General features: G+C 30.4%; 3 protein-coding genes across 3 annotated transcripts; 2 read left to right on the forward strand and 1 right to left on the reverse strand.

Moving 5' to 3' along the window:
• The first annotated feature begins 525 nt into the window (after positions 1 to 525).
• On the forward strand, positions 526 to 4,576 carry LOC131848163 (ganglioside-induced differentiation-associated protein 1). Its single transcript, XM_059197932.1, has 5 exons — positions 526 to 770; positions 984 to 1,176; positions 1,397 to 1,576; positions 2,422 to 2,622; positions 3,293 to 4,576. Exons 1-5 carry the CDS (start codon positions 648 to 650, stop codon positions 3,592 to 3,594), a joined length of 999 nt encoding a protein of 332 aa, XP_059053915.1. The 5' UTR covers positions 526 to 647; the 3' UTR covers positions 3,595 to 4,576.
• Positions 4,577 to 4,615: 39 nt separating this feature from the next.
• Positions 4,616 to 6,473, reverse strand: LOC131848222 (acyl-coenzyme A diphosphatase FITM2). Its single transcript, XM_059198012.1, has one exon. The coding sequence runs from the start codon at positions 6,224 to 6,226 to the stop codon at positions 5,138 to 5,140; it is 1,089 nt and encodes a 362-aa protein (XP_059053995.1). The 5' UTR covers positions 6,227 to 6,473; the 3' UTR covers positions 4,616 to 5,137.
• Positions 6,474 to 8,835: 2,362 nt separating this feature from the next.
• LOC131848260 (chromodomain-helicase-DNA-binding protein 1-like) lies at positions 8,836 to 21,284 on the forward strand. The gene is made up of 7 exons (XM_059198061.1): positions 8,836 to 9,218; positions 9,909 to 10,058; positions 14,375 to 14,518; positions 18,854 to 18,994; positions 19,715 to 19,861; positions 20,674 to 20,798; positions 20,918 to 21,284. The coding sequence occupies exons 1-7, from the start codon at positions 8,961 to 8,963 to the stop codon at positions 20,940 to 20,942; spliced, it is 990 nt and encodes a 329-aa protein (XP_059054044.1). The 5' UTR covers positions 8,836 to 8,960; the 3' UTR covers positions 20,943 to 21,284.
• Positions 21,285 to 23,397: the final 2,113 nt, after the last annotated feature.

Genomic DNA, 23,397 nt, shown 5'->3' on the forward strand with positions numbered 1-23,397 from the left:
TAAATTTGTAGCTTCATATTTTAAAATACAAATTATTTGACTGTAACGGTTGCGATAATTTCATACTCTAAAAAAAAAAGATTTTGTGTACATAATCGAGGATCCTACTTGACAGTTGTATAAAAATAATGTTAACTACAAATATCGAAGTGCAAGATCGCAATTCAGAATATCAACTGCTTTGAAAAAAGATACGCGATTAATATTGTTGCATACATACTGTACTCACTGGTTAATACGTAAGTAAATATCACCTATAATTTAAATCTTGTCAATGAATAGATACTTTTTAACTCTATGGAATTGTTTTGAAATTATCACACACGCCTAAAACGCAAGGAAACGTATGTATATATTGAATGAAAAATGAACAGTATTCTCTAGACGTAAGGCTCATTTTCATTTACAATTGTCGAATAGATACGCCTTTCATTTCGTGGTTTACAAAACTACTTTGTCAGCTGATTTTTGTTTCTGAATGTTGGTAGAAGTAATATGTTATCTAAATAAATGTTCCTCCTTTCCCGTGTTCTGTTTAAAAGTTTTATAAGTTTAAAGTTCAATATTTTTTTTTCTATTGTATGAAGTTTCGATCATTAAACTAGTTGGTGGTATTTATTGGATTTCAGTATACCAAATTAACAAAAATGCATTTTGCTCAGAAATATCTGGAAAAGTTACCCATATATCAAAGAAATGTCCAAACAACTACAGTTAACAAGATGAATGTAGTAATATATTGTAATTATTACAGCTTTTATTCCCAAAAGGTGAGATTTTATTCCTAATTTATTTATAAATAAATTCGTATGCTTACTACATAACAATGATTTTATTTTCGAAAATAGGTTTATATAATAAGCTCCAATAAATGTTTGGAACAGGATCAGCGAAACTGAATCTCTATTTAGGGGAAATTTTGAATATTCGAAACAACTAGAGTCATTGTAATAATATATTGCTATTTCAATTGACTATTACAGGTATTAATGGCACTTTATGAAAAAAATGTAGATTTCGTACCCTTTGTGGTAGATATAACAAAAGGTGAACAATATTCCTCATGGTTTCTTGAAATAAACCCCCGAGGGGAAATACCTGTTCTAAAAGTAAAGGATGAAATTATATCGGATTCTACAAGGATTATGGATTACTTAGAATTATACTTAGATTCAGGTTTGTAGTTTCATATATTCATATATACACAAAATAAAATTGGAATAATCTTTATGAAGTAAATTAATACTTGTATACTTAGTAGTTTATGATTTTATAAGTTTTAAGATTTTGTTTAAATACAGAGTAAGAAATAACATAGTGTCTTAGCATTCATAAGTTTCAAAATATAAGTAGCTCTATAAAGTTCAGAACTGTATGTATAATTTTTATTTTCCAGGGCTTCCACCTCTGATCAATGTATCAACAGATGAAAAGGTTTTAAATAACATTAATAAATATAGAGAACTTATAGAAGCATTGCCGGTAGGAGTAATCACAGTGGGATCATTTTTTCATCCTCATTTATGTGGACGCCCAAAGTTGCCATTTGTTCAGCCTGTAAGGGAAGTTCTAAAAAGTAAGTATACTTCTAGAAATTAAAATTTAGAATGAAAAATAACTAATAAGTGATTCTAATGCTAACTATGTACTGTCAAGTACACCTCCATGTGGTGCCCATAGTGGTTAATTTTTTGTGAATTTGTCATGATGGTCTAACTAATTGGACCTCATGCTATTTTATCATCCTCCACTGGTGCCCCAGGTGGAGTGGGTCAGATAGAGAATCATTCCATTTCATTGATTATTGTACCAATACCCAAGAATCATGGCTAATCATGGGTATGGGTACTACTCGTATTTTTAAGCTTACTCCATCAAGGAAACAGGCATAGACAGTGGTATATCTGTTTCTGTAATAACTGACTGCGTGCTTGAGACCTAAAATGGCAGACTCTGTTGACACCACCTGCCTGAAAACTACTGCTGGTCCCCCTCAATTGAAGCTCTAAATCACTCAATGGGAGTATATTGAACCTTGTTTCCAATTTAAAATATCTTGGACATCAACATTGAAAAATGGTATAAAGTGTGCAAGAAGAGCATTGGCAGTTAGAAGTAATATGTTTGCAGGTTTATAAAACAAGTCAAAATAACTCTTCTCCAAGTATTTTGTAAGGTTTTCTATACGGCGGCTTTTGGGTCAGCTATATACAAAAAGCTACAATGTGTGTTCAATATAACAATGCCTTTATGCCTCTGTTGAGGATATCACGACACTGGGGCGCTTCACTCATGCTTACGCAATTCTTTGCCATACAGCGAAACGAGTAACAGCCCTATTAGAATTATTTAAAAAATAGTTTAAAATATATATGCTTATAAGTTATATATGTTATCATTATAATATTCACATTATTTCAGCTGGAGACTTAGGTAGTTCTAAGAATCTGAGAAAACTTGCTGTGGAAAATCCTAAGGCCCGAGGAATATTATTGTACAAAGCTGAAATCCAAGACAAGAAACATGAAATATTAGCAAATGAAGAAGAGTATTTGAAAGTACTGAATGTTGTTGATGATGTATTTTCTCTTATAGAAAATGAATTGCAAAACCAAAATGAAGGTAATTTAGTCCATATTTTTACTAATGGATTTTTTACACATTGATTCAGAAATAATCTGTAGTCTACTAATTTACATAAAGGATATCAGCAACATTAATATTAGCATCCCAAGTCTTGATTTATCTAAGTCTGAGATATTTTAACTACATCAACGCAATGGTGTTGTTACTTGGAAATAGACTAGGTTGGCATGGAATATGCTCCGAAATGACTGGACCGATTTGAAAATCCTGATGAACATAGGCAATAGTATATTTTCAAAAACGTTAAAGATCTGATTAGAAACTGTTAATAGATATAAAAAAATATCAAAAATATCGTTATCACCTATGCTGCTAAAATAATACTGCGACTAATAGAGTTATATCACAATACTACTTTTTAATATTAAAACATGCAATACTAAGGCCTACAAAGTAGACCCATACTGCTGGGGTAGACCTCTATAAAAATCAACTATTATTGTGTTCTACCTTATAGTGTCCCTTGCTAAGTAAAGTTGTTTTATACTGTTCGGTCTAGCAGTATCTAATACTAAATCCAAAGCATTTGTAGTTTCTTGAATATAGCACTGTGTTAGACGGACATATAGACAAGTTACAGTTACAATAAGAGATTTTTTTACCTTTACTCTAATACCTCATAAATAAAAAACATTTTCAATTTCAGGTAACTGGTTATGTTGTGAAAAATTCAGTATAGCAGATGTTAACTTGGCTATTTTATTGCAAAGGCTTTGGGAACTTGGACTTGAAGATAGATTTTGGACTGGCGGTAAACGTCCACATATAACAAACTACTTTTATCGTGTTAAGCAAAGAGATTCGTTTAAGCAAACTATTCCTAACTTACTATTTCACATAAAGATGATAATTTCATCACAACCTCCAGCTTATTTAGGGGCAGCTGGTGCAGCCTCCATTGGTGTAGTTGCTGCATTTGTTTATATCATTAGAAAAATAACCTCCTAGATTATTTCCATATATGTTAGGTGCATATATTATGATTTTATTTAGATGGGTCTTATAATATGTTACATAGAGATGCAAAAATATTTGTTGATTAATTTAGATTCGTTTATTTTTTTTAGATTTAGGTTAGAATTAGACTATATAATGATATGATCTTCATAGGAATCACTATGTATAAAAACGAACAGTATTAAATATAGATTAGACATATATTTATAGATGACTAGTTAACAATTTAAATAATCTTAGTTACCTATTTAAAGTGTATATAAAGTAAAAAATATTGTGCCTAATACAAAATATTACAAGTTATTTGTTGAAATAATTATTTTGTGATCTGTGTAAATATATAGATAATTTTTATTGAATAGCTAATGCCATTAAACAAGCATATGTAATATTTTGTGAGTATAATAGAATCGAATAAAATAAGGTGTAAATTGATTTACCCAGATAATATTAGGTCTGATTCTTACGCTATTTATCTACCGCATATCGAATCTAGTGTGAATATAAAGTGATAGATAGGTCTGATTCTAAATATAATTATGTAGATGCTTTTTATATTATGTGACACTTGAAATTAGTAGGTATTGTTTATATTACATACCTATCCTTCACACTTTTAGGACACCATCTAATATAACATATACATTTGTTTACAATATCTTTTTTCCCGTTATTACTGACAATCATACATATAACTACTACAGGTCTTGTGAAACAATAATTAACTCAGAACAATAACTATTGTTCTGGGATAATTTCAATGTCTTTTTTTCAAATTGACATGTTATGATAATCTGGTAGGTACTTACATATAGAATTAAAGAATATAATATAAAATGCTTTTAATGTTAGATGGTATATAAAATAAAAATTTAATAGAAATTTTAAATTAAGATAACATTGTATTAATAGAATATTTAGGGTCAAAAGTTGAGTGATGTTTGTTGCTGACACACAGCCTAATGCTAATTGTGAATGACACAAACGAAAAGTTTGTGTCATTCACATAAAGTAATTAACAATAAATTAAACTGCTATCGCTATTCCTAAAATACAATGTATAAGCAAATGTGGTCTTTACACATTATTTAAAAATAATGACATAAAATGACCAAAGTGATAAATACTTTAAATGCAATATTGTTAAAGTAAAACAATAATTTGAAAAAGTAGCTTGTATTTATACAAAATTAACATTTGTTTCTAAAACATTCATTAGTACCAATTCCTTCCCAAACAAAATTAATCACAATATTCATTTATTATATCAAACCAATTTTGGAGACAATCTTGGCATATCTTTTATAAATAATATATGTATAATATTTATTTTATTATGGTATGACTACAAATAAAGATCCTGTTATTATAGTAGTTTGTAAATTATTGTTATTATTGATTTTGTTCTATTAACTTCTTAATAAAATTAAAAGACATACTAAGATTGTTTTTATTATTCTATAAAAATTAATCATGGTAGTAACTCCTAACAACACAGAAAACATGTTCACAATTTGTTCATGAATTTGACCTGTTATCTTGTTTCTTCAGTTGGTGCATCTGTTTCTTGACTTTTATTTAGAGGCATACCCATAAAGTGTTTACCATTTGAGGTACTCACTCGTTTTCTATATGAAGGTGGTGCTGAAGCAGCCTTTTCTTTATTATACTTAAACAAACCCTCTCCTGGTAAATTTGGCAAGATATTTGGTATACTGTACCAAACTCTATATGTAATAAACCAAGTGAGGATTGCTATGACACCACTTATAAATTTCTCCACCATAATGTGGTAGTATAGTATTGTTGAAAATAACATTACATCCCATAATAACTGAAGAAGTGCAATACCAATTAGAAATGCCCTTACATAGGGAGTAAAATTCTCATAAGACACTTTTAAAATATCTAACTCATTAGCTTCTATATTTTTCAGAGGGTTCATGCTAACAGATTTGTCTTCAACACTACGAGAGTATTTTTCATCTCTAATATAATCTTTTATTCTTTCCCAACCATTTATTGCTCTAGCTTCTTCTATCATAACTAGACTAGAATATATTAGAATAAAACAATGCCCTGAAATATCAAATCCGTTCCAAAAATTACCACTTTTCAAACAAGAAATCTTGTCATTAAACTGTTTGGAATTACATCGTCCATAGTTTGTTTCTATGATATTAAAAAGTGTTGTCCATGTATACCAAAAGCAGGTTGCAATAAAGAGTCTTGTCAAGTGAGCGGTGATTATAAGTCTTCTTTTACCACAACAAGTAGTGTAGGATGTCAACAAAACATACGGTACTGTTAAAAATAATGTCCAAAACCATCCGATTTTCACAAAATATTGGTTGAAGATGTTATCACTTCTTGAAAAATATGATTTCGGAAATGTAAGTACATCAGCTATTAATGATAGCAAAAAGAGAGCTCCTAGATAGAGAGCTATTTTTAAATTGGTATCGAAAAATAGTACCTTCTTACAAATGTGCACAATCATAAGCACAAGCACTTCTAAAATTGATGACGCTTCCCTTATCGGTTTACTACCTTTACCCTCAGAATATTCATTTTGTACTTTAAAATTCATACGAGAAGTTTTAAAACTTGCTCTACTTGTCATTTTTTTTATTGTATAACATTTATTTACTAGTAAAGAAAAGGAGTAAAAGTCACATCAGACACACGAATCGCAAATGTCAATACATGCTAATATTGCATAAATTGAGAATGACATTTAGGTCGAGGGTCGCCAACCTTAAATTTTCTTTTTCCCTGAAAAGGGAAAAACCAAAAAAAGTCCTCATTTTCCCCACACAAAAAAAAAACTAAATAGTCTCGTACAGGGGTGGTGAGGTGCAAATTTAGGATGGTGTTGTGTAGTTCATTGATCGAACAGGTCAGCCAGCACTGTGGTGGCAAGTATGATTACTGTGGTACGAGTATTGATCATTAATCATTGATTAAGTAACACTAACACACTAGTAAGTAATTAATCGTTGATTAGGTACACCGTGTGCCGTTACTAATATCACAGATAACATAATATTACATACTAATATTAATATTAATCGTTTCTTTAATCAACCTTCATTTGCACACAGGAACCAAAGGTAAATTAGTATGTGGCACATGATATGCTTGATCGAAGGAAAGACGACTTGGTCTGTATAAACAGTTTATTTAGTGAATATAATATTATGAACGTAACAATATAGTTTTTGACTATATATATTTTTCATACTAGCTGTACTCGCAAGTTCGCGCGTCCTGGAATGTAACTTTATTTTTCAAAAATAAAAGAAGCCTAAGTTACTTCTTATTATACGAGCTACCTGCTAAAAAAAGTCCCGTCAAAATCGATCCAGCCATTTCAGAGATTAGCAGGAACAAACAGACAGACAAAATTTGTAAAAAATGTTATTTTGATGTATGTACTGTAAATACTAATAATATTTAACAAAAAAACGGTTAGGTAGGTTATTTCAATATTACAAACAGACACTCCAATTTTATTTATATATATAGTATAGATAAAAGCGGCGATCGTCATGAGTAGTGATGCGCCAGTGTCACCAACATGTCAGACACATGGGCTTTTAAAGAAAACAAGCGCGAATTGAAGAGTTTAATAAATATATAAAATGTAAAGCAGAGACATAGAAACAATTTTGTAACTGTGGAGTTTAGCACCTTCATATCTGTAATGATAGATATGCTATAAAAATTTTGAGAAAGAAACAATAATGTGAAATATGCTCAATGTGCTAATTTCAATAATATAGGGCGTCCTTCTACAAACTGTGCGACGACAAATTCTTAATACCCATAAATACTGGTACCCACTAACGTCCAATCCAGCGCAGTATTTAAGAATGCATGCGCATATGGGGTATAAGGAGAACACGTCTGGATTTCAGGAAAACGACGACACAGTCTTTTACTGAATATAACGAATACCTATCTTGAAATTGTTTGTATAAAACTAAACAACTAACAATACGGTATAGAACTATTCTATATATTTTATCCGTGTATACCTACACGGTATAAATAATTGTTTAATCCACATTAAACAATAAAGAGGGCACAAAGATGGCGGTCGTATATTCTCTTTTTTATTAAAAATAATGCATTTATTCGATTTTTGGTTACAGGCTGATAATGTATGGGAAAACAGTTTGTGTTTGTGTTTTATTTGATAAAATTGGGTTAAAAAATATTTTTATTCCGAGCCGTAAAACAGAATAAAAAAAATTGTGGCACAGAGAACAAATGTGGTTAGATATAAAAACTGGTTATGGATTTCGATTACCTACCATTACTAGTATATTCACTGCCGAAGCCTTGGCTATTTTGCAAGCTTTGCATTATATTAACGAAGACATATGCGCTAAACCTCATAATCAGTGGCTTATCATTAGTGACAGCATGTCAGTCTTATCAGCGTTGCAAAATCATTCATTTAGTGCTAAAACAAGCTATATTATTTACCCACAAAGGTGTGACAGGTAATGAAGAAGTAGATTACCTTGTCAAAACTGTCAATAGATTGGGTGGTCAGTCTAAAAAAAATTTCTTACCTTGGACTTAAGACTTATAAAAAACTTATAAGAAGATTGCAAACGTACTACCAAAGATAAAGGTACTTGGTATACGGGGATAAACAATGTTTTTTGCCAACAAACGATGTTGGCAAAAAACTCTGGTTTATTCAGGGAAAAATATTTTTAAAGAGTAGATTTTATACTCAAATTTGTCGCCTGCGATTTGGACATTGTAAATTCAATGCACATTTACACCGAATGAAGATCATTAATTCTCCGATTTGTCTTTTATGCTCTAGTAACGAAAATCAAACATTAGAACATATATTTTTTGACCGGCCTTCAATTTAAACAGAATTTTGCTCATTGTTAAGCTTCAAGAACTATATAAGATTATTCCGCCATCACTTCAAGAACTATTCAAATGCACTGCAACTTTTAAACCAATTTATGACTTCATCATAGCAACTATCGGAGAATTATAAACATTTCAATTATGGACACATACATGGACTTAACACAAATTTATAATTAATGAAAAGATTTGGCGATATCGCCTTGAAAAATTTTTGAATATCATGGAAATACTACTGAAGATCAGGCTGTATGGTCTCGTACCTTTGCCTATCCACTTGTGGATAAAATATACCACTACTACTAAATGTGTTTAGTCTGTGGTTGACAAACACAGCTAGCGTCGGCATAACAATATTCCCTCCATACTTTAGCATCTTTATGTATTTGGAATTTTATAATTATTTTATTAAAAATTGTTGACGCATTTGTACAGTTTATTTGTTTAAATTCAACATGCGAAAAATATCCAAAAGTCGCGCAGATGATGATGTAATATCATCTACTAATGGATCAGTGGCTAATGAAGAAAATATAGATACGGACGCACAAAATGTATCAAAAGAGAAAGAGGGTACAGAAACTAATGATAGTGCTGAAGAAAATAGTGACGATCGATCTGACACTCCAAAAAGAAAATCATTGAAAGCAAAATCTAAGAAGAGGAAATCTGATAAGCAGAACAAAATTTATGCACGAAATGAGGAATATGAGGTATTTTAATTCGGAACATTTAATAAGCAAAGATGTGATGAGTGTCGTATCAATGTAGGATTAAAATAATGGTTTAGTACATACATTTTTAGAGTGGTTTTTATGTATATCTTACGCTATTTGGTACTTAATTTAAAAATATGAGTTATACAAATATGTATGCTATAGGTAGTTTTTAATACTACTGGACAATATAGATGTGCAAGTATGTCTACTTTTTTTATAGAGCAGGGAAGGCAATCGATCTTAATGAATCATTTACCTGATGGTAAATGATTGTCACACAACTGGTGTTACATACATATTGCTAAACACAGTAAGATTAATGGACCCTTGTACACAATATGTAAAGGGCAAATGTTCCATGTTATATTATTTAAGGAGTAGGGGGTTTTCTACACTGTCAAATATCCTAATCACAGATCAACTGTAGCAGGCGGTGGAAGTAAACAAATGCTTATACATTCTAGGGTCATAAAGAAATTCCATCTTTTTTTGGATGGCAGCCTGATCTTCTATCCTCATGTCTTCAAGGTGACTATAGAACTTGAATAGACAGTTGAGATGTTGACTACGAAAATCCCAATGATCTTAGAGATTGAGACATAAATATTATTTTCTGGAATTGTGCTATTACATCAAAAGGGGTTTGATCAATTGCTGCTACATCATTTTGTTTTCTTGTTGCAGAAAGATGATACAGAAACCAATGAAAGTATTGAAGAAAGTAGTGATGGTCGATCTGACAACATTTCTAAACGAAAATCACTGAAATCAAAATCAAAGAAGAGGAAATCTGATAAACAGAACAAAGCTGATGCACAAAATGAGGAATATGAGGTCAGTATTTCTTTTAAGAAAATTTTATATGTGAATAATTTCTGCATAGCGACAGAGAATATAAAGTGTCACTATTTAAAGTATGATTATTAATTCCAGTCAGTAAAATGACAAGTGCAACTATCACTGATACAAAAAAGGGTGACCCGCTACAATAGTGATGTCCGGCAATCAATAGACTTAGACATTTAGTCATGCTTTATTTTATTAGGTATCGAAGACTTTTTTTTAATTTTAAATATTTAATACATATCTATTAAACAATACGATTTTAGAAATATGGACCTTACCAGCATATTAAAATTTCTCACTATAACATTATTACAAAAGCTGGGAAAAAATGTAAAAAGAGATTCAGAGGAATTAATACTAGAATTTTTATTTCTATAAAGGCAATTTGATATTGAATAAAAAAAATGTAATCTCGACTAACTTTTAATTGTAAAAACTCGATTCTACCACATCACTATTTATTTGGGACTAAAAACCTGCAACACTGGAAATGTCATTTTACTGACTGGAATTAATAATCTTACCTTAGTAAATAATTTATTTATTTATCTTAATCCTATACTTACATTTATATTTAGAGTGTGTAAATATAAGGAATTATTTTATAGAAGGAATACAGAGATTAATAATTATGATTTTTTGTTTGGTATTTTTGTAATATATTGCCATCTTACTAATATAAAGAGGTCAAATTTGTTTGTTCATAGTAAATTCTAGTACCGCTGTGCCGTTTTTATAAAACTCACCATTGGAAAGGTATATTATAATAAAAAAATATTCATCTTACGTGCTTCCGCTATGCGTGCTGCGTAAACCAGTTACGCAACATATGACACTTCTTTTAAAAGTTCTAAAAAAAAAAGATTGCTTCGATATATGTCTCTCTTTTTGAAACTTAACTCACTATAAACTGTTTTATGGTAATTGCTTCTGAAATAATGCATTATTTGCGAATTTGTTTTTGTAAACATGATAGTAATCCTTATCTATATGAATAGTTATCTATACATATAAATAACATTGAAGTGTCTGTTTGTAATATTGAAATAACCCATTTTTACTACATGCATATGAATATAAATACGGTACATACACCAAAATATATTTTTTTATAATTTTTGTTTGTTTGTTCCGGCTAATCTCTGAAATGGCTGGACCGATTTTGACGGGACCTTTTTTGATAGTTAGCTGATGTAATAAGGAGTAACTTAGGCTACTTTTATTTTAGAAAAATAAAACTAAATTTCACACGGACAAAGTCGCAGGAACAGCTAGTTTATTATAAATTTTTAATTTTGAACAAAATTGTTCTTTACATCATTTGATTTCAAGGAACACATTAGGAGATAGCTTAGTTTTAATAAAAGAAGAACCTTACTGACTGACTGACATACCACCGCAGTCTTACAGAATATTGTACTGTACTTTCACACACATCAACATACCAACCTTACTAAAATGTGGCGAACACATTTTGGTCTGTGAGCCACTAGGGGGTGGGTTGCTAGTATAATATCTTTTTCAACCTTTCAATAATCTTAGCATTGTTCACGGACAGTTATATGGGTAATTTTCTTTACTGTACAAAAATATAATACATACAGCATAAGCTACTTATGCTACGCCATACATAATATGGAGGGTGGAACTTCTTACTCCATTTTCAGAGAAAACTGAAATCATGTAGTATTGATTATAACTAGTTTGATTTCATATAGTTTCTACTTCTGCTTTCTGTTAGCTAAGTGCACATATATTAAAAACTTTAATATATAAGGAATATATACATAATAAGGGAACAAAACGGATTCAGGAAGACAAGTCCACTAGTTAGCTGATTTCACTTTTGTTCAATAAATCATCATGAACATAAATGTAAAGAATGGCAATATCTGCATTTTTTTTTACATCTCCCACGTTCAATTTTGTTAACTTATTATTGTACAAATTAGAAAAATACGATATCAGAGGTATAGTAAAGTTATAGCAATTTCGATTTAACCAATTTAAAAATAATAACAGAATATAAATATACAAGAACAACAAATAGAGGTGTCGGATATAAATATTTTATGACTTATATTAGACAAACCATGGAAATATAAAAAACAAAACACATGAAAAATATTAGCCAAGGACTAAACTACTTAAAAGACTAAGACTAGTATCAAGCTAATATCAGCTCTTACTCCTTACCACGGTTGTATTAGCGCTGTCCTCACCGGAAATTTCAGAGCTGTAATTGAAACTTTTATAACACAATAATGTGTTAGAGCCATTAGTGCAGCAGATCCATTAGAATCATGTAAACCAATTTTCAGAATATTACAATCTTTACCTTATCTTTAAATCTTATTTCAGCCTCAAGGATATAACTTGATCTGAATAGAGTACGATATATTTTGGTCGTGCATTGGTTACCGAACAGTCTACACTAGGCTAGCACAATCTACATCCAAACTCTATTTAATGCCTGATGCTGACTTTTTCAGAGGCAAGACACATATTGCAATATGGGTGTAAACTTAATAATGATTCAAATTTGATCACCATTAGAGAGGGTCTAATAATGGTAGTCAAGTTTCCGCACTAAATATTTGTGATCTCACACCTGCTAATTGTAGCGAAATTAAATAAAATAATATAATTCAATTAACCTTCCGCGTAATAACACCTAATTCGATAAAATATGGTTATAAAATTGACATTGATAAAAATAAGATTTTAGTAAGATATTGCATCAGGAAAGTTAGTACCTACCTATATAAGGAAACATCCATATTGTTGAACTCACAATTGTCTTTTAACATATTTAGAAATAATCTTTATTCAAATAAACTCATTACAAGCGCTTTTGAATAGTCATATTTTGATTCTACCACTCATTCGGAATGCAGATTCATCACAAGAAGAATGAGCAAGAAACTTGTGTGTTGCTCTTTTTAATAGATGTTTTTTTTTTATATAAATAATTACAGTATAACAAGTAAGAGGCATGCGATAATCAACATAGAAGTCGCTACGCACTCATTATTAATGTAATCAGATAATATTGTCAGTGCTATGGATTTAAAGTTTTTCTATAAAAACATTATTATCGTTAACGAATTCTTCAATTTTATAGTAAGCTTTTTTGCAAAGGAACTGTTTTATTTGACATTTAAATCTTTTTTCTGGCAGATTTATAACATACTCTGGTATTTTATTGTAAAACCTTACGCAATTGCCATAAAACGAATTACTAACTTTAGCCAAACGACATTTAGGTAAAATCAGTTTGTTATTGTTACGTAAGCTTTTATTAGTGCAATCACTAACTCTTTTGAAACTGTCTATATTCCTTCTGGCATAGATGATATTTTCATAAATGTATTGAGAAGCAACGGTGAGGATATTTGATTCCTTAAAACACTCTCGCAATGACTCCCTGGAACCCATACCATAAATGGAGCGAATGGCCCTCTTTTGTAAAGTAAATATTGTATTTATATCAGCTGCTTTGCCCCATAACAAAATACCATACGACATAATGCTATGGAAATAGCTAAAATAGACAAGTTTAGCCGTTGCCACGTCTGTTAATTATCTAATTCTTCTTACCGCATAAGCGGCAGAACTAAGTCGACTCGCCAATTTAGTAATATGAGCACCCCATTGCAACTTGGAATCTAATGTGATACCTAGAAATACAGTATCGTCAACAAAATTAATAGATTTATTGTCCAATACGATTTTTGAATCTACCGGTCTTACATTGGGCAGAGTAAATTTGATACATTTAGTTTTATTTGCATTTAGTAGCATATTATTTGCCGTAAACTATTTTAAAACATAAGAGAGAGAACCGTTTACTTCGTCCATATCATCAATATGTCGATTGACTTTGAATACTAATGAAGTATCATCAGCAAACAGAACTATGTCAGCTATCTTTTCTACCATATAAGGAAGATCGTTTATGTAAACTAAAAATAAGAAAGGACCCAGAATAGAGCCCTGAGGAACACCCATTTTAATACTAGTTCCCTCAGACTTTACACCATTTATTTCAACAACTTGCATTCTATTATTTAGATAGGATTTCATCATGCATAGTGCTTCATATCTAATACCGTAATGTTCTAATTTGAGTAAGAGTGTTTCATGATCAACGCAATCTATATATCTAATTTATATATTGTACTTATTGTAACAATTAGTTTACCACGTGAAAAGTAAATATAAATGCTTGTTAAAAATATACTTAAATACATATGTTTGTTTTCTAATTAATATATAAATTCATATAAAAATATTAATTGTAGGTGGAACAAGTGGTGGATTCCAAAAGAATCAAAGGAAAATTACATTACCTGATACGCTGGAAAGGATACTCTGCTGACAGTGATACTTGGGAACCTGAGAACACATTGTCTTGCCCAGATCTTATCAATAAATATCACGATGAGGTAAATATTTTTATTCTATTCATTGTTACCATCACAGGAAGTTATAACTATAACCACAGATAATATAATATTACATACAGATACCCCATCCCATACAAGAAAATGGTTCCTTCCTAACTCGGGCTATTCTTCGGGCTATTTTATTTCGCCGCCGTAGGCGCTAGATGTCGCTATATCTGAAGCAGTTCGGATTACTAGTGGGTGATTAGTAATAAAGCATGAAAATAGATGGCAGAGAATTCGGTCTACATGACATCTGTTTTGCAAAGATACGTACATAATAGATATATAACTGTATCGAACTCCTGATTGGGTACAATCGAAAATTCAATGTAGGTATAATATTGTTCGCTGACAGTCTACAGACACGGCTAATGTACCTATGTATCTATGTACTATGTTACAGTTACTTTTTTACATTAGGCATGTGTGGCTTTTTTTCTCCCGACGAAGATATGTCGTAACGCGTCTGCACTAAAATCGGGCTATCGGTTAAGGAGCAATAGCTCCTTAACGAATAGCCCGATTTTAATACGGTTTTTTTTATTTAAATTGTTATGTGATAGTGATAGATTTTAGCTATAATCAATTGATGTGCATATGGGTACCTCATATAATTTTCAGTGTATAATTATTTCTCAATATATAATTAATTATGGTAAACTGGCAATTTGTAAAACTGAAAATAATATCTGCAAACCATCAATCTGTTATATGTATAGGTTCTTTCAGGGATACTACATCGGTGCTAATTCCATGTAGGTACTTATTTTGATGTTATACCTATTTGTAGAACCTTCGATATCTACAAACTACGCCTTTACTGCTAGTTTTTTTGTATTTATGTAAGTTGCTATTCAGTTGAAATTAAGCTGCGAAATTACAGGATATTTGGACATAACATCTATGTTCTCCGGAATGATAACGTATGCGGGATATAGCGGGCACGACATGATGACGTAATGCTGTTTAATAATATATGTGTATGTATGTACGTCGGATAGCGTCGTGGTTGGATGGATCGTCAGCTTATTTACCATTTCAGTTAATAATAGTAGGTAGTAACTTTTGACAATATGGATGAGGGAGGGTAACGGTGATGATGATGAGATCAATAATGACTGTTGACGATAGTGACGATGGTATTTATTTATGACCACCATAAAATTCATCATGGCAGTATTCTCAACATTATCATCATTGTTCATCATGATGATTGAGATCAAATTAATTAATTGATTAAAAAAGTAGCAAGTATTAGGTAGGTACTAAGTCCTTATATGACTTAAATACAAGGTTCTGGGATGCTGTGATATACTACAGTCTCTAGATTTAGTTTCTTATTAGTATTCCACGACCAAAGTCTATAGACAGAGAAATATAGATTTACACAAAGTTTTTTGATGTAAATGGGAATTATTATACACATTGCATTAAAAAATATATATGATTACCATCTAATACAAAATCATTATGTAGTAAATAATTCCTGACATTTTAAATCGAATGAGGTGAAACTAACATTGCATGAACACAACACTTGAAGATCATAAAATTTTTATTTCAGGTAACAAAACACTTTTAAATAATTTATTAATCACAGAATAAACAAATGTTGTTAATAATTTACAATAATATTTCTTTCACTGCTTGTCTGTTATACCACTAAAACTTCAAACACTTCTGTTATTTTTATATTATATTCCAATCATTTCATAATTAATTCCTGGTACACAAAATATTCCTGGATTTGTTGATGAAGCAATATAATAATAATCATGTGTTTAAATCATAAACTTATTTGCAGTCGGTTACACATAATATAATTACTTGGAATTTCTTCTCATCACTAGTGCATTGCTTTCTTACTTATTTAATTATATCATTAATTGCATTGTGATTAATAATTTACAGATTTTTCTTCTGCTTTTTTCTCTTATTTTTACTTGCATTATTATTTTATACAGTAAAATGTTCATATGTATATACATATATATTTCTTATTCTTTTGAACTCCTGTTCTTCACAGTAAAAATGTTATTTATCTTCATCTGAATGACTAGGAGATTTAGAATATCATCTCTTATTTGTTTAAACTTTGTTCAGTATTAAGTTGTTGATGTCAGGAAAATCTGAAAACAATATCATATACCTATGTTACATTTTCATGAACTTACATGAATGAATTTACATGAAAGTAACTAAACTGTAACCTTATTAGCACAATAAACATATTATTCATACATCATATTCATTCAGTTCTAATAAAATATAAAAATAATACTACTGTTTAGTACTTTATTTTGATTAATAATTTTCAGTATTTTGTCAATCAATCAAAAATTATAAAATCAGTGTTAGTTTTTTGAAGTTACATTCATAACAATAATAAAAACATAATAATACCACATTAAAGCGGTCACCAAGTACATATGTTTATTATATTTTAATATGAAAGATACACACGCTACATATGCAAGTTTTTAACAACTTATAGTTATACCTGGTATAAGATAATCCTCAAAGACACGATAGTTTACTAAATATTTGTAGTATTTCTTAGACACATTTAAATTATTGAGTTTGACAAAAAAATAAGAAGTTCAATGAACTCTGAACAGGAACAATTCAAAAGTTGAATTGTTCAGTACCTACTTAACTTAAATGATGAAAAAAGAGAAAAAATCCAATGCTAGTGAAAATATGTTTTAAGCATTTGACTTAAAGTCGTTTATCCTATTCTTTTATTCCTATATTTTATATTTTTAACCTTTCATTTATGTTGCCAGTCATTTCGATATAATAAAAAAATATGGACCAACCTACGATTTTAAATCGATATTTTTATTTGTGATGAAATCTAATAATATAAATTATGAATAACCTACCCTCGAATGGAGATATTAAAAAACTAATTATCATGAATAGTAGGTATTAGGATAAGTAATATATCATAGTATTATGAATGATTATCGTTTCAAAACCTTGTACAATTTAGTAAGGTTGAAAATATCCTTCTACAAAAGCAAAATTCGAGTATTTGTAAAGTTTCTTATGAGTATTTGTAAAAATTCGAGGATCCTCATATTTAGCTATCAATGTCAGTAATTTAGATACCATATAACACTTGTTTATTGAGGTTTCATAAAGGTATAGCTGACCTTATATACTCAATACCATATTCAATTCTCATTCATTAAATTACAATAAGTAGGTATTTATTTTTTTAATAGAAAAACAATGTCACTAATGTCATTAATTGCTATAATTACCAGGGTGGCCGCGTGGAGGTTGATATAATAGAATACACTTGTATCAGATCAATCTAATTAATATTTCCCTCTTCAAGTTTTGAAGTTATGAGCGAACAGATAAATGTATAGTACTTGCATACCTGTCAAAATCTCTCTATTTTGCCGTCGTCGAGTAAAAATTACGCATTGCAATTCGTTCCAAATAAGAGTATAATACAAAATGATGAAATTTTACTGTTTGCAAAGACTAATTAAAAGCACCATCGAATAATGCGTTGTAATATCCTGTTATCGATTATTCGAAAAAATCGGTAATCTATGCATTTATTTTTGATATGGCAACACTTTCTAAATAAGTATTACTGGCATAATATGGTTTTCTTGTTTAGCTGTTATATTTACTTAAACTTTTTTTATGTTTAATTTATCATAATAATATAGTAAGTACTTATTATTTGAAAATATAAAATAAACATTTAAAATACGGTGATACAAATGAAAACAGCGCCATCTATGAAAGTCTTTTGGAAACAATAAGTCCCAATTAGCAATGATTAAATTGTAAACAAATACAGGGCAACAACAAAATGAGTAAATATATGAAAATTACTTTTTAAAACGCATTATTTCATTTTAACATCTATATATGACTTTTTAAAAATAGATTAAACCTTTTTAAAAACATAGTTTTGGGTTTTAAACGATTACAAAACAATGTTGAATTCCATTCGATACCAATGACGCCATCTAAATCCGTTTTTCGAACTAAAAATGGCTACTATGCCATTGTTCCCCACTGCTATAACCAACATTAATCATATTTGGAATATGAAGTACTTTTTCTTATTTCCAATGAAACCAAAACAAAATCAATCAGGGACATACATGTAAGAAGTTAATTTGTTTTAAAAAAAATGTATAACTAACAATAAAATCGGTCTGAAATAAAAAATGTTTATGAAAGTAGTTTCTGTCTCTGTTTCTGCTAATTTTCTACCAAAACGGAAATGAAACACCATATTTAATGAAATGAGTATTTTTACAAAATATAGCGTTAAAATACTCTATTTTTTAATTTTAGAAAGAAAATTCAAAATCTAAAGAGACTAAATCACCTAAAAAAAATATTAAAAGAAAAGGAAAGAAAGAAACCAAAGTGGTCGCAAAGAAACCAAAAAATGAGTGGAACAGTGAAAATGCTGATGAAAATGCTGAATATGAGGTAAGATTACACTAGAGAGTGGCGTAATTAGATGTCGATTATTAAATAATAATCGATATATATGTACACTCCGTATTTCTCGTAAAATGTACAATAGTCAAATATCTTACTAGTTCAAATGATAGCACTGGCCCGATTCCCGAAACTGCATTCAGTTCAGTTATTTAGGAACCAACAATAGTTTATGCCGTCCCCTAATGAAGGTTCGAATCACGCGGACATTCTTTCTAAACCTCTAGAACTGTTCGCATATGTTCACCGAGGGCAGAATTCAACCTTAACCCTCTCGGACACTTCTCAGCTATTTTAAGTTTCTATTAGTAATTTTCCCTTAATTGAGAGGATTAAGGAGAGCACAATTTTAAACATCGCTGGCTACCAGACCACATGGACCTGGAGGCTGGCGGCGCCCGGGTGCACCACACCGGCACTTCCGGTCGTCTCTTGATTGATTCCTTGTCCCATTCGAAACAGGATCGAAGTTTAAGGCGAGTTTCAAACTCCTATTTAACTAATCTGAAGTTGTGACAATCAGGTAGAAGATAATCTTCAGCCACTCCATAAGTCTATTCCGCGTGTTTGGAGTACCGTTTTCACTCGCCTCCTTGTTCTTGTTCGTCCGGTGAAGATGTATTGGCTAGGTACGGCCAACAGCAATAAAATAGACCTTAATTTTAAATTTCTTTACTTGTCTCATTTGTATATTAAATTGTTTTACAGGTTGATCGAATTTTAGAAGTGCACCATAAGAAAAATGGTAAACGAGAATTTCTTATTCATTGGAAAGGATGGTCAACTAAATTTGACTCTTGGGAGCCTGAAAGCAACTTGAATTGTCCTGAATTAATTAAAAAGTTTATGGATAAGGTATACAATTTTGTCTGACATATTGCTAGTTTTCTTCTTTTATCTAAGCATTAATAAATTTGTAACTGATCACTGTCTGTACATGAAAGATATAGGAGAAAATCTATTCTTGGTGTACTTTATTAATGTAACCAAGACAACGATTATTTGAAATTTTGTCTGTTTATCAGTGTGGATAAGCCTATCTTAAAATGTATTATTCCAGTTCCGAAGAAATAGAAATAATTTTTATTCAAATACAACTCAATACAAACACCTTTGAATAGTCATATTTTTTTTATTCTACCACTCATTCGGAACGCAGACTCATAATAATATAGATATTTATAATTATGATTGAGGTTAGTCAATGATCATATTATATTAGCAAGGCCGCGACCTCTTACGATACGGTCAGGACAGCAATAGTTTTTTACAGTACATACATAGTTTTAACAACGTTTCTGAAACTAAACTAGGTCATAGCGGTTCCGGTGGTGGTGGACAAATCCATTAAGCTCTGATATGTTGTAAAATCCTCCAATCATTGTAATTTTTGTTATATCCTTCATGTAAATAGGTGACAGGTACCACTTATCTTCAGGTAGGCTGTCAACTTTGCCAATTCAATTACATAAAAAAGATCGCAGGGAGGAAAATAATATATTGTGCATTTGTTCTCCGTAATCCGACTCAGTTGGATTCCCACTTTTGGCACCTTTTGATTCCTCTATATATTTATTTTTAATGCCATTGGAAAATAAATAATTGTAATCTTGTATTATTGGATAACTCATGGAGAAGGCACACAATAATGTTTATTATCGATTTAGGTTGGTGTTGCACGTTCAAGTGATTCGCGTAATTTACGAGTGGCGCCCGAAACTACAAATCGTTTCACATTACAAGACCCATCTTCAGGCCGCAGGCTGAGCAAACGTCGTGGCCAACGTCAACGGTAAGTTATTCGAAGAAACTTACCGTTTTGTGTTTACTAGTATTGGTACAATAAATTATGTTATTATTCTTTATATATTCATATATAATATTTATACATTTTTATTTTATTTTTTTCAGAGTTCGTTATGATAACGCTGAATAAAGGATTTCTTGAATTTAGTTCATATACAGACTATTTTATAGGTTTAATTTTACCAAAAATTCATGATTGTGAATTGATTATGGTGTTAGTCGATTGTCACTAAATTTAAGGAATTATTAGAGTTTATTTCCCTGTGTTTGAGTTTTATAATTGCTTTTTATATTTATATAAGAAAGTAGTTGTCTATGTCTATTAGTTTTAAAGTTATAAGTATAATACATAATAATATACAATGAATATCAATGTCCAGTTAGGTCTACCAGTCGTATCTTTCACCAAAAGATTGTATTGTAATTGAATTTTTATTAGAGTTGCAAGCATTTAATGATGTATGTTTATATGTATGCATGATATTGGTTATTTCGTAAGCGTTTTGTACTTCGGAACAACACACTTACGAAATAACCAATTTTAAGGTGTATTGCTTTTGTTTTCTTAGCTTCTGTAACCTGCATACAGAGCTACAGCTACTGGTACTGTAACTGGTCATTGACTGTGTAGATTTTAGATTCTCGTACAAATTCTCTATACTTTATGTGTTGATAATAACCTAGAAATAATGATGTGACAATTATGTTAAAATGTAATAGTTTATAACTTCTAAATTGGTTGTTAATTCAAGTTCTTTTTTCTTATGTTTGTGGTTTAAAAATGGCAATAGGGTGTTTGCCGACAAATTTATACTTTTATTAATATTTAAAAAAAAAAACTATAAACTTTACTGTCAATTTAACACACTAAATATTTGTTGAATCATAGTGCCTTCCTCTTACTGATTCTCAGTTGAATTTTAATATAAACTAATCTTAATTACGTATAAAAAAATATGCAAATTATCAACATGAGGCTTTTTTCCACGTTCATTATATCCGAATTTATGGTCACCTTGTTATTCCAGTGTACTATTTTGAACATAATAAATAAGTTAAAACCCCGTAAAAACGTCGGCAACTAATAAGTCTATTTTATTGTATATTAGGTGTTGAGTTCAAAAATGATAAATTCGCTGGGAGTATAAGAAATATGTACCCTCAGCTGTAGTTTATATTCCTTATGTCATATCTTGTACCTTGGGCATGTTTTGGTCTTTATATAAGTGTACATTTCAATTTGCTTAACTACCTATACATTCTGTCCAAGATATTTCTAAAAAAACTTATAGTGCAATATCAAGATGGGATGTATTTTTATTTTAACGTTTCACTAATGTAAAATATGTGTTTACGAATAAATAAAAAAATATTATAATAGTATAGTAGTTATTATTTGAAAGCGTCGTGGTTGACTAAATTTTAATAACTAGTCAATTATAAATATGTTGATTGACACGTTAACACGTGCACTTATTCACATCGATACTAGAATGAGCGTACATTTTTATCATATACCTAGTGTTGTACATAATAAATTACCGACCAGAATCACTAATTAGTTCGGTTTATGAACTACAAAATTCGTTCCCTTCGAGTCAGAAGTCCAGGTAAGAAATCTGATGAATCTAAGGTAGGCTTCTAATATCAGTATTTTTTTCGCAATATTACTGTTTCCATATCTACAAATTCGTAATAGTTGAGTCATCAATAAGTAATCTCTAGTTCAATTTTACTCTTTGAAATGAACATATTTTAGTCATGAGTTGAAAAATATTAAAGATATTTATTTATTTTATTAGCAATTAGCTACTCCCAACTGGCTTCGCGCGGGTGTACATGTATTATATATATTAACCATCCTCTTGAATCACTATTATAAAAAACCGCTTCAGAATCCGTTGCGTAGTTTAAAGATTTAAGCATACACAGGGACAGACAGAGAGCGACAGCGACTTTGTTTTATACTATGTAATAACTAGTCTGTACTGCTCCTTTTAATGTTGTAAAATTGAGGTTGTACAAATAAAGCATTATTATACATATAAACAATATAAACAAACATTTACGAGACACATATTTACATAAGAGTTCGACCAATAAATAGACTTTATTGGTCGAACTAGGCGCACTCGCTAGGCGTTCAAGAAGCAAGTGCCCAATTCTGTGAAGTTTAAAAAAAAATTCATGTCGAAACACAACGACAAATATAATAGGAGCTTCATAGGTTCAAACTAGTTCGATCCCGATCTAGACAAGCCTATTATCATCCATTTTCGTTAGGGATCTAATCTAATGTGTTCTCTTTGCAGTTTATCGTTTCGATTAATATTTGAGAGAGATGTTTCGTCACTAGTCGTATATTTCTTTTTGGGCATTTTCCGACGTTATAATATATATTGGATATATAGAAGAAGTCATCTTATCATCCTCCACTGGTGCCCCCGCCAGCGTAAACCGTTAGCGCAGAAGGGTGCATCATTCCATTATCATCCATCCATCCAAAATGGTCTCTCTTCTACTTGTAACAATGCAGTTGTAGGTGCAATATTTATACTTAGATTGTTACATGTGTATAGAGGTAG

The sequence above is a fragment of the Achroia grisella genome, unplaced genomic scaffold (genome assembly GCF_030625045.1).
Source record: "Achroia grisella isolate CSIRO2021 unplaced genomic scaffold, CSIRO_AGI_Agris_v1 utg546, whole genome shotgun sequence".
NCBI classification, from domain to species: Eukaryota; Metazoa; Arthropoda; class Insecta; order Lepidoptera; family Pyralidae; genus Achroia; species Achroia grisella.